General features: G+C 44.2%; 1 protein-coding gene across 4 annotated transcripts in view; it reads right to left on the minus strand.

The window, feature by feature from the left end:
* The window catches only part of BCAT1 (branched chain amino acid transaminase 1), a 139,633-nt gene that overhangs the window by 103,123 nt on the left and 20,310 nt on the right, over nucleotides 1–16,200 (minus strand). The window contains exons 1-2 of one of the 4 annotated variants that reach the window (XM_063446677.1): nucleotides 5,632–5,672; nucleotides 5,367–5,538 (exon numbers count right to left, since the gene is read on the minus strand). The exons of 1 other annotated variant lie outside the window; for it this stretch is intronic. In XM_063446677.1, the coding sequence (XP_063302747.1) occupies nucleotides 5,367–5,372 (6 nt within the window). In that variant the 5' untranslated portion in view covers nucleotides 5,373–5,538; nucleotides 5,632–5,672. Of the gene's footprint in view, nucleotides 1–5,366; nucleotides 5,673–16,200 lie in introns of those variants that run through there. 2 more of the 4 variants (XM_063446679.1, XM_063446676.1) reach the window with 2 other exon arrangements.

Below are 16,200 nucleotides of genomic sequence, written 5' to 3' on the forward strand. Positions count from 1 at the left end.
CACTAAGCTGTAATAGTACAATACACTGTAATATAGAATGTGCTGCAATAATACAATAAGCTGTGATAATACACTGAGCTGTGATAATACAATAAGCTGTAAAAGTACACAGCTGTAATAGTACAATGAGCTGTGATAATACAATAAGCTGTAATAGTACAATACACTGTAATAATAGAATGAGCTGCAATAATACAATAAGCTGTGATAATACAATAAGCTGTAATAATACAATAAGCTGTAATGACAGAAAAAGTGCAGAGGCGGGCTACAAAATTAATAAAAGGAATGGAACATATCAGCTATGAAGAAAGGTTAACAAATTTAACCCCTTAAGGACTGGACTTTTTTTGCGATGTTGTACATTTGCGACCAGGCATCTTTTTGACACTTTTGTGGTGTTTGTGTTTAGCTGTAATTTTCCGCTCTCTCATTTACTGTTCCCATACAAATTATATATTGTTTTTTTCAGGACAAAAGGGGCTTTCTTTACATACCATTATTTATATAATCTCATCTAATTTAATTTAAAAAAAAATGAAAAAATCTGATGAAAAATTGAAAAAAATACACGTTTTTTGAATTTTATGTGAAAAATCTTTTACTCATCTACAAAAGCGAATGAAAAAAACTGCTAAATAGATTCAAAATGTTGTCCTGAGTTCAAAAATACCCAGTGTTTACATGCTTTTTGCTTTTTTTTTGCATGTTATAGGGCTATAAGTACAAGTAGGATATTGCGGTTTCAAAACATACATTTTTAAAATGTATCAATAGTGACATTGTAACACTGTTATCTGTCATAAATTGCTAAATAACACCCCACATGTACATATTTTTTTAAAAGTAGACAACCCAGGGTATTCAATATGGGGTATGTCCAGACTTTTTTAGTAGCCACTTAGTCGCAAACACTGGCCAAAGTTAGCGTTCATATTTGTTTGTGTGTGAAAAAAGTAAAAAACTAAATTGAACGCTAATTTTGGCCAGTGTTTGTGACTAAGTGGTTACTAAAAACGACTGGACTTACCCCATTTGCAATACCTTGGGTTGTCTTCTTTTGCAAATGGTATGCCATCATGGGGGTAATTCTCATTCCTGGGCTACCATACGCTCTCAAAGGCAACGTAACCAACCTCGCCATTTTCAATGTAAAAATATTTGACCTATATATTTGACCCTGTAACTTTCAAAAACGCTATAAAACCTGTACATGGGGGGTCCTGTTCTACTCAGGAGACTTTGCTGAACACAAATATTAGTGTTTCAAAACTGGAAAAGGTATCACAACAATTATATCATCAGTAAAAGTGCTGTTTGTGTGTGAAAAATGCAAAAAAAGTCACTTTCACTGACAATATCATCGCTGTGATATGTTTTACTGTTTTGAATCACTAATATTTGTGTTCAGCGAAGTCTCCCGAGTAAAACAGTACCCCCCATGTACATGTTTTAGGGTGTCGTAGAACGTTACAGGGTAAAATACAGTGATAGCAAATTAAATTCTCTGGTCTTTCGGCCTGGGTTGGCAGGCATGTCCCTTAAATTGCAATCAATAAAATAACTTAATTATGTAAAAATATTACCTAAATACGCACGTAGAATTTAAATATATATGCATATTTATATATTTGAAGTCTACGTGTATATTTATATAATTATTTATGTAATTTTGTATATCGACATATGAATAGTTCGCATTCTTTTTATTTATTTAAATATACATAGATATATATACAATTTCATTCTAAGTGTATTTTGATATAAATATATATATATTAATATCAAAATACAGTTAGAATAAAATTTCGTATAGATATATAATTTTTTTTCAATTTTTTATTATTATTTTTAATTTTTTTAATTTAATTTAAATTATTTATTATTCGTATTTTATAATAATATATATATACAATATATATAGTTATTATATATATTATATATATACGTGTGCAAATTAATTATAAGTGTATTTTTATATTAATATATGTACATATTAATATAAAAATACACTTAGCATGACATTATATATATGATATATAGACATATATTATATAGGTATAATATATGTCTATATATCATATATATACACATATATAATAATATATATTTTTTTTATTAACTATAACTTTAAATTTTTTTATGATTTTACACTGGCAGGGAGACTGCCTGTCAGCACAGACAGTCCCCCTGCAGGCAGAGACTAGGACACCTATTGTGACCATGTGGTCGCCCTGTTGGGCGATCACATGGCCCCAGGGGTCCTAAACCGCCATGGGGAGACTGTCTGGGCTGCAGGCAGTCTCCCCACACCGGGAGCACCGCCGATCGCCGCCGGGGGAACGACGGCAATCGGGTAAGTACATGTTAAATTTAGGACGGTTCAGGACCGTCGTCGGTCGGCAACGCAAAAATGCCGATGACGGTCCTGAACCGTCCTGCGTCCTCAAGGGGTTAAACCTCTTTAGTTTAGAAAAAGGTTGCCTCAGAGGGAATATGATAACATTATACAAATATATTCAGGGCCAATACAAACCATTGTGTGGAAATCTATTCACAAACTGGATTTTACATAGGACACGAGGCCATGCGTTTAGACTGGAAGAAAGAAGATTTTGTCTAAGGCAAAGGAAAGGTTTTTTTACTATAAGAACAATCAGGATGTGGAATTCTCTGCCCCGTTCCCCTCACTGTTTAGTGAATTAATACTATTCCAGCAGTGGTTTTCGGCCAGTTTGCCAGAAAGCCATTGAAATCTGTGCTGTAATGTGCTGAATGCCGTCCTCCAGAATCAGGGCTTATCCACTAAACTGAGAAACGTCATTTAAAGGGAATGTCAAGTGTAAGACCAAAGTAACTTATCCAGAAGAAACGCTGACTTTTTCCAGTTTGAATGATTTGGCCTTAGATGTGAAATGCCCTCTTACTGTCGTGACTAACCCTGTGTGTCGCATTAAATCGGGGATTCCTATTTGGCAGCTGGGGAGAGCCAGTAAGCCAGTTTGGCTGGCAGTATACTCGCTGACGTGTGCCGGGGGAACCGCTCTATCGACAACATATATTGTGGCGCATCCATGCGGACTGTCCCAGGCTCTAATCAGAGAACGGGTAGGATTACGTCACAGCGTGAAGTCACATTGTATCATTTACACAAAGAATTCTTTCAGTTTGTGACATATTTGCACGTGTCCCAAGGGCGAGGGCAGGAAAATCATCTATAACTCATTCTCTCCTTTAAAAACCACTAAATACATTCTACTAAAACAGACTATAAAAATACTAAGTATTGTGTTTGTTTAATGTGTGGGGTGTTTTACAGAGATATGATATGGGGTGTTATACAGAGATATGATATGGGGTGTTATAAAGAGATATGATATGGGGTGTTATACAGAGATATGATATGGGGTGTTATACAGGGATATGATATGGGGTGTTATACAGAGATATGATATGGGGTGTTATACAGGGATATGATATGGGGTGTTATACAGAGATATGATATGGGGTGTTATACAGAGATATGATATGGGGTGTTATAAAGAGATATGATATGGGGTGTTATAAAGAGATATGATATGGGGTGTTATACAGAGGCATGCAGGCTGTGTGAGTACAATACAGAGATATTATGCAGGCTGTGAGTGCAATACAGAGATATTATGCAGGCTGTGAGTGCAATACAGAGATATTATGCAGGCTGTGAGTGCAATACAGAGATATTATGCAGGCTGTGAGTACAATACAGATATATTATGCAGGCTGTGAGTGCAATACAGAGATATTATGCAGGCTATGAGTGCAATACAGAGATATGATGCAGGCTGTGAGTGCAATACAGAGATATGATGCAGGCTGTGAGTACAATACAGAGATATTATGCAGGCTGTGAGTGCAATACAGAGATATTATGCAGGCTATGAGTGCAATACAGAGATATTATGCAGGCTGTCAGTGCAATACAGAGATATTATGCAGGCTGTGAGTACAATACAGAGATATTATGCAGGCTATGAGTGCAATACAGAGATATGATGCAGGCTGTGAGTGCAATACAGAGATATGATGCAGGCTGTGAGTACAATACAGAGATATTATGCAGGCTGTGAGTGCAATACAGAGATATTATGCAGGCTGTCAGTGCAATACATAGATATCATGCAGGCTGTGTGTGTACAATACAGAGATATTATGCAGGCTGTCAGTACAATACAGAGATATTATGCAGGCTGTGAGTGCAATACAGAGATATTATGCAGGCTGTCAGTGCAATACAGAGATATTATGCAGGCTGTGAGTACAATACAGAGATATTATGCAGGCTGTGAGTGCAATACAGAGATATTATGCAGGCTGTGAGTGCAATACAGAGATATGATGCAGGCTGTGAGTGCAATACAGAGATATGATGCAGGCTGTGAGTGCAATACAGAGATATTATGCAGGCTGTGAGTGCAATACAGATATATTATGCAGGCTGTGAGTGCAATACAGAGATATTATGCAGGCTGTGAGTGCAATACAGAGATATTATGCAGGCTGTCAGTGCAATACAGAGATATTATGCAGGCTGTGAGTGCAATACAGAGATATTATGCAGGCTGTCAGTGCAATACAGAGATATTATGCAGGCTGTGAGTGCAATACAGAGATATTATGCAGGCTGTCAGTGCAATACATAGATATTATGCAGGCTGTGAGTGTAATACAGAGATATTATGCAGGCTGTGTGAGTACAATACAGAGATATTATGCAGGCTGTCAGTGCAATACAGAGATATTATGCAGGCTGTGAGTGCAATACAGAGATATTATGCAGGCTGTCAGTGCAATACATAGATATTATGCAGGCTGTGAGTGTAATACAGAGATATTATGCAGGCTGTGAGTGCAATACAGAGATATTATGCAGGCTGTCAGTGCAATACAGAGATATCATGCAGGCTGTGAGTGCAATACAGAGATATTATGCAGGCTGTGAGTACAATACAGAGATATCATGCAGGCTGTCAGTGCAATACAGAGATATTATGCAGGCTGTGAGTGCAATACAGAGATATTATGCAGGCAGTGTGAGTACAATACAGAGATATTATGCAGGCTGTGAGTGCAATACATAGATATTATGCAGGCTGTGAGTGCAATACAGAGTCTCTGACATTTAGTTCTGGTTTCCGGTCTGTTAATGTAAAACAGATGTTTTTTGTTCAGAATTGGAAACATTGTATCAGACTCCAGGCAGAGTGTGAGTGGGGATACACGTGACCCCTCCCCCATACTCCACATAACTCCTCATTCACACCGACAGCAGCCTCTCTCCCCATATGGTCCTGTGTGAGAAATGATGCCATGTGGCTGGTACTTACCTCCATGGTAGGTGTGCAAGATCTGTCACTGGGAATAACTGGGAGCTCTGGTTGAGACTTGCTGGGAGCTCTGGTGGGGACTTGCTGGGAGCTCTGTGAGGATCACACTGGGAGCTCTGGTGGGGACTTGCTGGGAGCTCTGTGAGAATCACACTGGGAGCTCTGGTGGGGACTTGCTGGGAGCTCTGTGAGGATCACACTGGGAGCTCTGGTGGGGACTTAATGGGAGCTCTGTGAGAATCACACTGGGAGCTCTGGTGGAGACTTTGCTGGGAGCTCTGGACACGTTGCAGTCTTGAGGATGTGTATGAGTGATTACATCAGCTGGGGGAGTGAACTGATACCCCTCCCAGTGCCAACCTGCTGGGCTCGGCAGCTTTAACACTGCTAAACTGGGTATACTGGCAGTCATATACTACAAACTGGGTATACTGGCATTGATATACTGCATACTGGGTATACTGACATTAATATACTGCATACTGGGTATACAGGCATAGATATGCTGCAAACTGAGTATACTACAAACTGGGTATACTAGCATATCTATACTGCAACCTGGGTATACAGTGTATGTATATTTTATTTATATAGCGCTAACAGGTGTACTCAGCACTTTACAGATTACATTACAGTAGGGGGAGGTACAGTAAGTGCAGTAGGTATACAGTGTATGTATATTATATTTATATAGCGCTAACAGGTGTACTCAGCACTTTACAGGTTACATTACAGTAGAGGGAGCTGCAGTAAGTGCAGTAGGTATACAGTGTATGTATATTTCATTTATATAGCGCTAACAGGTATACTCAGCACTTTACAGGTTACATTACAGTAGAGGGAGGTACAGTAAGTGCAGTAGGTATACAGTGTGTGTATATATTATTTATATAGTGCTAACAGGTGTACTCAGCACTTTACAGGTTACATTACAGTAGAGGGAGGTACAGTAAGTGCAGTAGGTATACAGTGTATGTATATTTTATTTATATAGCGCTAACAGGTGTACTCAGCACTTTACAGGTTACATTACAGTAGAGGGAGGTACAGTAAGTGCAGGAGGTATACAGTGTATGTATATTTTATTCATATAGCGCTAACAGGTGTACTCAGTACTTTACAGGTTACATTACAGTAGAGGGAGGTACAGTAAGTGCAGTAGGTATACAGTGTATGTATATTATATTTATATAGCGCTAACAGGTGTACTCAGCACTTTACAGGTTACATTACAGTAGAGGGAGGTACAGTAAGTGCAGTAGGTATACAGTGTATGTATATTTTATTTATGTAGCGCTAACAGGTGTACTCAGCACTTTACAGGTTACATTAAAGTAGAGGGAGGTACAGTAAGTGCAGTAGGTATACAGTGTATGTATATTTCATTTATATAGCGCTAACAGGTGTACTCAGCACGTTACAGGTTACATTACAGTAGAGGGAGGTACAGTAAGTTCAGTAGGTATACAGTGTATGTATATTTTATTTATATAGCGCTAACAGGTGTACTCAGCACTTTACAGGTTACATTACAGTAGGGGGAGGTACAGTAAGTGCAGTAGGTATACAGTGTATGTATATTTTATTTATATAGCGCTAACAGGTGTACTCATCACTTTACAGATTACATTACAGTAGGGGGAGGTACAGTAAGTGCAGTAGGTATACAGTGTATGTATATTTTATTTATATAGCGCTAACAGGTGTACTCAGCACTTTACAGGTTACATTACAGTAGAGGGAGGTACAGTAAGTGCAGTAGGTATACAGTGTATGTATATTTTATTTATATAGCGCTAACAGGTGTACTCAGCACTTTACAGGTTACATTACAGTAGAGGGAGGTACAGTGAGTGCAGTAGGTATACAGTGTATGTATATTTCATTTATATAGCGCTAACAGGTGTACTCAGCACGTTACAGGTTACATTACAGTAGAGGGAGGTACAGTAAGTGCAGTAGGTATACAGTGTATGTATATTTTATTTATATAGCGCTAACAGGTGTACTCAGCACTTTACAGGTTACATTACAGTAGAGGGAGGTGCAGTAAGTGCAGTAGGTATACAGTGTATGTATATTATATTTATATAGCGCTAACAGGTGTACTCGGCACTTTACAGGTTACATTACAGTAGAGGGAGGTACAGTAAGTGCAGTAGGTATACAGTGTATGTATATTTTATTTATATAGTGCTAACAGGTGTACTCGGCACTTTACAGGTTACATTACAGTAGAGGGAGGTACAGTAAGTGCAGTAGGTATACAGTGTATGTATATTTTATTTATATAGCGCTAACAGGTGTACTCAGCACTTTACAGGTTACATTACAGTAGAGGGAGGTACAGTAAGTGCAGTAGGTATACAGTGTATGTATATTTTATTTATATAGCGCTAACAGGTGTACTCAGCACGTTACAAGTTACATTACAGTAGAGGGAGGTACAGTAAGTGCAGTAGGTATACAGTGTATGTATATTTTATTTATATAGCGCTAACAGGTGTACTCAGCACGTTACAGGCTACATTACAGTAAAGGGAGGTACAGTAAGTGCAGTAGGTATACAGTGTATTAATATTTTATTTATATAGCACTAACAGGTGTACTCAGCACTTTACAGGTTACATTACAGTAGAGGGAGGTACAGTAAGTGCAGGAGGTATACAGTGTATGTATATTTTATTTATATAGCGCTAACAGGTGTACTCAGCATTTTACAGGTTACATTACAGTAGAGGGAGGTACAGTAAGTGCAGTAGATATACAGTGTATGTATATTTTATTTATATCGTGTGTTACGACACTCGCCGCCTGGAGAGTGAAGCCGCCGTTTAGCCGATAGTCCCCTTTCTCCTGAAATGCAATTCCAGCATAACCGATCATAAGACTCCCGACCAGAGCATACGAACACGGTCTCTCCCGATCAGCAATCCATCCGAAATCCTTCCACAGCTAGAAATAAACGAAAACGCTGTCCCAATAGTCAATCCCTCCACAAACGAGACAAAGCTCAGTTTTGAAGGTCAAGCAGAATGTGTTTAATGGGGGCTACCTGCCCAGTATTTATGCAGGTCTCCACCAGGTAGACACTCCCCTAGGGGACCTGGTGGAAGACTGTAAAATATATTAAGCAGTAGCCAATCGCAGTGGCTATAACACAAGCCCTCCCCATTTTACCCATAATACATCTCTGCCTATCCCGGAGATAATTAGGGAGAAACCTAATTAACTCCGAGGATAGGAACCATCGCCATTTTAAACACAACACACAAAATGCAATAAAATACATAAAATCCGAAGTACCGAAGATATAGTGTTCGTGCAACGTATCCCCAGATAGCCTAAATCTGAGGGCATATTCCTGCCGAATAGCGCTCAGATCCGAAGTACACAGTCCAATCGCCATGGAGTCAAAGTCTCTCATAAGTCTTTCGGTGTACGAATGACTCCATGGGACGGCTATCTGGGTAAGTTCATACGGATGAAGAAAACCCCCGAACGGGACAGTGTTCGTATGCCTCCAAGGGAATAGAAGGGGAGACGGCCGTCTCCAGCGGTGTTCGGTAGATAAAGTGTCCGTTTTAGATCCATGGGTTTTGCACCGAACACCGCTGATTCGCCTCGTGTCCAAAATGGCCGCCGCCTCGTGGTCGGCATACGAACGACGACCACCCGTACGATGGAATGGAGAGGTGTTTGCGGTGAACCACAGCGTTCTAATTTGTGGTCAAGGTGTTAATGAGCCGCACACTCCTCTCCTGGGTGGCCGATGTTCGGTAGTTTTACTCGGTACTTTAGGAAACGAAAAACCAACAGCGTACGGACAGGAAATCCACGAATCCAATGGAAACAGATGAACCCGCAATACAGGTCTAGGTAGCAGGGTTCGTCACACGGCTCCCCCCTTGTGAAACACTCCGGCAGACCCGGCTTGGCCCTTTAGCGGGTCAACGTGGGGATGACCGGACTAGGAAGTAGCAAGGACGTCGGTTTGCCGGGATAACCCATCTGCATTCCCATTCTGCTTACCGGGTCGGTAGCTGATGGTGAAGTTATATGGTTGTAATGCTAAACTCCACCGCAGCAGTCTACCATTGTCTCCCGAGACCCGGTTAAGCCAAACAAGGGGATTGTGGTCCGTGATAAGGGAAAATTCCTGTCCATACAAATAGGGGCTCAATTTCTTCAATGCCCAGACCAGGGCCAAACATTCTTTCTCCACTGCCGCATAACTCACTTCCCGGGGTAACAGCTTTCGACTGAGGTATGCGACAGGGTGTTCTCCTCCATCTTCCCCGACCTGGCTTAGCACAGCCCCCAGTCCATACATGGAAGCATCTGTATGGACGAGAAAACGTTTGTTAGGAAGGGGGGCAGCCAGGACAGGGGCATTCACGAGGGCCTGCTTAAGTGCTCGAAACGCAGCTTCACAAGCTGGAGACCACAGGACCTGCTTAGGGAGGTTCTTCTTAGTCAGGTCTGTCAGGGGTTTAGCTATCGAGCTATAGTCGGGGACAAAGCGTCTGTAATATCCTGCAGTCCCTAGGAAGGCCAATACTTGGGTCTTGGTTATAGGTGTGGGCCAGTTTGCTACTGCCTCTATCTTGGCCGGCTCTGGCCTCTGGCTCCCACACCCCACCCTGTGACCCAAGTATTGTACCTCAGCCATGCCTAGATGACACTTCTCTGGCTTCAACGTCAGGCCAGCGGCCCGAATTTTATCCAGCACTACCCCTACGTGTACCAGGTGTTCCTCCCAGGACTCACTGTAGATCGCAATATCATCCAGGTATGCACAAGCAAATTCCTGGAAGCCATCAAGGAGCCTATCCACCATCCGTTGGAAGGTAGCTGGGGCGTTCTTCATCCCAAATGGCATAACCTTAAATTGGTATAAGCCAAAGGGGGTGACGAAGGCCGACTTGGGGATGGCGTCCTTGGCCAGGGGAATCTGCCAGTAGCCCTTACACAGGTCTATGGTGGTCAGGTAGCGTCCCCTGGCAATGCGGTCTAATAGCTCGTCTACCCGTGGCATCGGGTAGGCGTCAGTGGTGGTCCGCTCGTTGAGCCTCCTGTAGTCCACACAGAACCGGGTGGTCCCATCTTTCTTAGGCACCAGGACTACAGGGGAGGCCCAAGGGCTATCGGAGTGCTCGATGACCCCAAGCTGGGTCATCTCCTCTATCTCCTTCCGCATTCCTTCTCGGACTGCTTCAGGGATACGGTAAGGGGGTTGTCGTAAGGGGTTCTGTCCAGGGGTCTCTACCTTATGTACAGCTAGGGTAGTGTAGCCGGGTTCTTGGGAGAACGTCGCCTGCTTCTCCCACAGAAGCTGTTTCGCCTGTTCCTTCTCCGCGGGGCTTAACCTGTCCCCTAGCTGTACGAGCTCGGTCAGATCCGTCTGGGCACCTCTGGCTAATAGGTCGGGTAAGGGTAAGCTTTCGGTATCGTCTGCAGCGGGGGCACACACTGCGGCTACATCCTCAGGTCGTTCCTGATACTCCTTTAGCATGTTCACATGAAAGGATCGCTGGATCCTGTCATCTGAACAGCTGGCTATAAGGTACGTAGTATCGCACACCTGGGCTAATACTTTATACGGGCCCTGCCAAGATGCCTGCATCTTGTTCGCCTTCACAGGTTTGAGCACTAGTACCTTCTGCCCAACCTGGAATACTCGCTGTCGGGCACCCCGATCGTACCATTCCTTCTGTCTCCCCTGGGCCACCTGGAGATTCTCTCTTACCATCAGAGACAGTTTCTCCATGCGGTCCCGAAGTTCCAGAACATACGGTACTATGGGGGTACCTTCCTGCTCCGTCTCCCCCTCCCAGTGGCCTCTAATGAGATCTAGAGGTCCGCGGACCCTTCTCCCATAAAGCAGCTCAAAGGGGGAGAACCCAGTAGATTCCTGGGGCACCTCTCTGTAGGCAAACAACAGATGAGGCAGGAATCGCTCCCAGTCTCGGCAAGTGTCAGAAAAGGTCCTCAGCATCTGCTTGAGGGTGCCATTAAATCGCTCGCAGAGACCGTTAGTCTGTGGATGGTATGGGGAACTAAGTATCGGTTTAATGCCGCATACCCTCCACAGCTGCTGGGTGAGCACAGCGGTAAATTGGGTTCCCTGGTCGGAGAGAATCTCTTGAGGGAACCCGACCCTGGTAAAAATCCTAACCAGGGCGTCAGCAACTGTCTCTGCCTCTATGTTAGACAGCGCTACTGCCTCTGGATAGCGAGTGGCATAGTCCACCACGGTGAGAATGTATTTCTTACCAGATGGACTAGCCCTGGCCAGTGGACCCACAATATCAACGGCTATGCGGGCAAAGGGCTCCCCAATAATAGGCATCGACATAAGCCTACCTTTTGGGTGGTCCCCCCGCTTCCCTACCCGTTGACAAGTGTCACACGTGCTACAATATATCCGCACAGCCTGGTTAATACCTGGCCAAAAAAAGTTCTGCATAATCCTATGGCCTGTGCGGCGGGACCCTAGATGACCGGCTAGCGGGACATCATGCCCTATCCGCAGAATCTCCCGCCGGTATTTCGCGGGCACTACCAGCTGTCGATTCGGCGGAGGGGCAACACTTTTCTGGGACGGCTTAGGGATCCGATATAACCTGTCCCCCACCCACTCATACCGCTCCCCCTCTGCTCCTTCCTCTCCAGTGTCTGCTCTGCCTCTATACCTCTGGAGAGATGGGTCTGTCTGGGTTTCCCTCCCGAACTCCTCCGGGGAATCCCAACTAGCTAACGTCGGCCCTGGGGTGTCAGTCGGGGAATCGGTTCTTACCTGGGTCTCAGCAGCAGGTGGGCCGGTTCCAGCAGCACGGGTCTGAGCACGGGTAGTCACTGGGTTGGCTTCGCCAGGTCCCATAGTAGCATAGGCGGAAATCAAAGGGGCCAAATCATTTCCCAGCAAAACATCGGCAGGCAAGTCCTTCATAACCCCCACATTCACATGTCCAGCTCCCGCTCCCCAGTCCAAATGAACCCGGGCAACAGGCAGACGGAACACGGCGCCTCCTGCCACCCTTACTGCCACAGTATTCCCGGTGTGTTGGTGTTCTGAAACCAGGTTCTTTTGAAGTAAGGTCATAGTAGCTCCGGTGTCTCTTAGACCAGTGACCTCTTTCCCGTTCAACTTAACGGTCTGCCTGTGGTGTTGGCGGTTGTCCTGCTGAGCTGCGTGAACTGGGTCTGCTTCGTGAAGGAAACCCCAAAACTCCTCCTGCTCAAGGCAGTGAGCAGAAGGCTGAGGGGGCTGCTGGGCTCCGCCGGCTGGGTTCCTCCAGGATGGTGCTTGGTTGGCGTTGTTTAAAGGGCATTCCGGTCTTTTATGTCCCATCTGCTTGCACCCAAAGCACTGGACCTGGTTGGAGTAACCCCGTTTGTTGAAGCGGGCTGACTGCCCATGGTTGGTTGCTGGCGGTATAGCGGGGGTACGTTGTGCTGGGGGGTGATATAGGTTGGTGGTTGGAGGTGCTGCCGGTTTGTATTCCACTCGGGCAGGGACCTTGGCTGCTGTCTGATCGAGCTTACGGGCATCAGTGTATTCGTCAGCCAGACGAGCAGCTTCATGGAAGGTAGCGGGTTTACGGTCCCTGACCCACTCTCGAACTCCTGCAGGTAATTTGTCAAAGCAGTGTTCTAGCAGGAACACTTGCAGCACCTCTTCCCCAGTTACCGCTCGACACCCTGTCATCCAGTGGGCTGCCGTGCGGTGTACCCGGCATGCCCATTCCACATAGGAATCACCAGCCTGTTTATTATTGTCCCGGAATCGCCTCCGGTACGCCTCAGGGGTAACAGCGTACCGGGTCAACAGAGCATCTTTTACTGTCCGGTAGCTAGTGAGTTCCTCCTCTGGGATGGCCCGAAAGGCTTCACTAGCCCGGCCGGATAACTTCCCAGAGAGGATAGGAACCCATTCTTCTGCGGGTACCTGGTGTAAAGCACACTGTCGTTCAAAGTCCGCCAGGAACCCGTCTATCTCTCCTTCAGTCTCAATAAAGTTTTTAAAAGCAGCAAATGGTACCTTTTTCTTCCCATTGTTATTATGGGGCACCTCTGCTGTTGCAGCTCCGCTTCTCTGGAGCGCCTGTTGTGCTGCTACTGCGGCTTGTACTTGCACCACAATATCCGCTGCAGGGTTGGGGCCAAAGTGTGCCAGCCTGATCTGAACTGCCCGGTTAAACGCTATTTCCTCGGGTGTTAGATCCAGCAGGCCAGGCACATTAGCTATCTCCCTTCCCTGTGCTGTATCCATCTCTACCAATATAGCAATAATCTCTCTTTTCTTGAGATTGCTCGCTGATCGTCCTCTGCGCTCCAAAATGTCTTTAAGGGTAGCACGCCTTAACTCCTCATATTGCATTTCCAATCCGGGGTGTGTAGCTGGCCTTCAGGGCGGTGGGATTCATCCCGTCGCTTGCCACCAATTGTTACGACACTCGCCGCCTGGAGAGTGAAGCCGCCGTTTAGCCGATAGTCCCCTTTCTCCTGAAATGCAATTCCAGCATAACCGATCATAAGACTCCCGACCGGAGCATACGAACACGGTCTCTCCCGATCAGCAATCCATCCGAAATCCTTCCACAGCTAGAAATAAACGAAAACGCTGTCCCAATAGTCAATCCCTCCACAAACGAGACAAAGCTCCGTTTTGAAGGTCAAGCAGAATGTGTTTAATGGGGGCTACCTGCCCAGTATTTATGCAGGTCTCCACCAGGTAGACACTCCCCTAGGGGACCTGGTGGAAGACTGTAAAATATATTAAGCAGTAGCCAATCGCAGTGGCTATAACACAAGCCCTCCCCATTTTACCCATAATACATCTCTGCCTATCCCGGAGATAATTAGGGAGAAACCTAATTAACTCCGAGGATAGGAACCATCGCCATTTTAAACACAACACACAAAATGCAATAAAATACATAAAATCCGAAGTACCGAAGATATAGTGTTCGTGCAACGTATCCCCAGATAGCCTAAATCTGAGGGCATATTCCTGCCGAATAGCGCTCAGATCCGAAGTACACAGTCCAATCGCCATGGAGTCAAAGTCTCTCATAAGTCTTTCGGTGTACGAATGACTCCATGGGACGGCTATCTGGGTAAGTTCATACGGATGAAGAAAACCCCCGAACGGGACAGTGTTCGTATGCCTCCAAGGGAATAGAAGGGGAGACGGCCGTCTCCAGCGGTGTTCGGTAGATAAAGTGTCCGTTTTAGATCCATGGGTTTTGCACCGAACACCGCTGATTCGCCTCGTGTCCAAAATGGCCGCCGCCTCGTGGTCGGCATACGAACGACGACCACCCGTACGATGGAATGGAGAGGTGTTTGCGGTGAACCACAGCGTTCTAATTTGTGGTCAAGGTGTTAATGAGCCGCACACTCCTCTCCTGGGTGGCCGATGTTCGGTAGTTTTACTCGGTACTTTAGGAAACGAAAAACCAACAGCGTACGGACAGGAAATCCACGAATCCAATGGAAACAGATGAACCCGCAATACAGGTCTAGGTAGCAGGGTTCGTCACATCGTGCTAACAGGTGTACTCAGCACTTTACAGGTTACATTACAGTAGAGGGAGGTACAGTAAGTGCAGTAGGTATACAGTGTATGTATATTTTATTTATATAGCGCTAACAGGTGTACTCAGCACTTTACAGGTTACATTACAGTAGAGGGAGGTACAGTAAGTGCAGTAGGTATACAGTGTATGTATATTATATTTATATATAACTAACAGGTGTACTCAGCACTTTACAGGTTACATTACAGTAGAGAGAGGTACAGTAAGTGCAGTAGGTATACAGTGTATGTATATTTTATTTATATAGTGCTAACAGGTGTACTCAGCACTTTACAGGTTACATTACAGTAGAGGGAGGTACAGTAAGTGCATTAGGTATACAGTGTATGTATATTTTATTTATATAGTGCTAACAGGTGTACTCAGCACGTTACAGGTTATATTACAGTAGAGGGAGGTACAGTAAGCGCAGTAGGTATACAGTGTATGTATATTTTATTTATATAGCGCTAACAGGTGTACTCAGCACGTTACAGGCTACATTACAGTAAAGGGAGGTACAGTAAGTGCAGTAGGTATACAGTGTATTAATATTTTATTTATATAGCGCTAACAGGTGTACTCAGCACTTTACAGGTTACATTACAGTAGAGGGAGGTACAGTAAGTGCAGGAGGTATACAGTGTATGTATATTTTATTTATATAGCGCTAACAGGTGTACTCAGCATTTTACAGGTTACATTACAGTAGAGGGAGGTACAGTAAGTGCAGTAGGTATACAGTATATGTATATTTTATTTATATAGCGCTAACAGGTGTACTCAGCACTTTACAGGTTACATTACAGTAGAGGGAGGTGCAGTAAGTGCAGTAGGTATACAGTGTATGTATATTATATTTATATAGCGCTAACAGGTGTACTCGGCACTTTACAGGTTACATTACAGTAGATGGAGGTACAGTAAGTGCAGTAGGTATACAGTGTATGTATATTTCATTTATATAGCGCTAACAGGTGTACTCAGCACGTTACAGGTTACATTACAGTAGAGGGAGGTACAGTAAGTGCAGTAGGTATACAGTGTATGTATATTTTATTTATATAGCGCTAACAGGTGTACTCAGCACTTTACAGATTACATTACAGTAGGGGGAGGTACAGTAAGTGCAGTAGGTATACAGTGTATGTATATTTTATTTATATAGCGCTAACAGGTGTACTCAGCACTTTACAGGTTACATTACAGTAGAGGGAGGTACAGTAAGTGCAGTAGGTATACAGTGTATG

Source organism: Pelobates fuscus, chromosome 3 (assembly GCF_036172605.1).
Source record: "Pelobates fuscus isolate aPelFus1 chromosome 3, aPelFus1.pri, whole genome shotgun sequence".
In the NCBI taxonomy this organism is placed as follows: domain Eukaryota; kingdom Metazoa; phylum Chordata; class Amphibia; order Anura; family Pelobatidae; genus Pelobates; species Pelobates fuscus.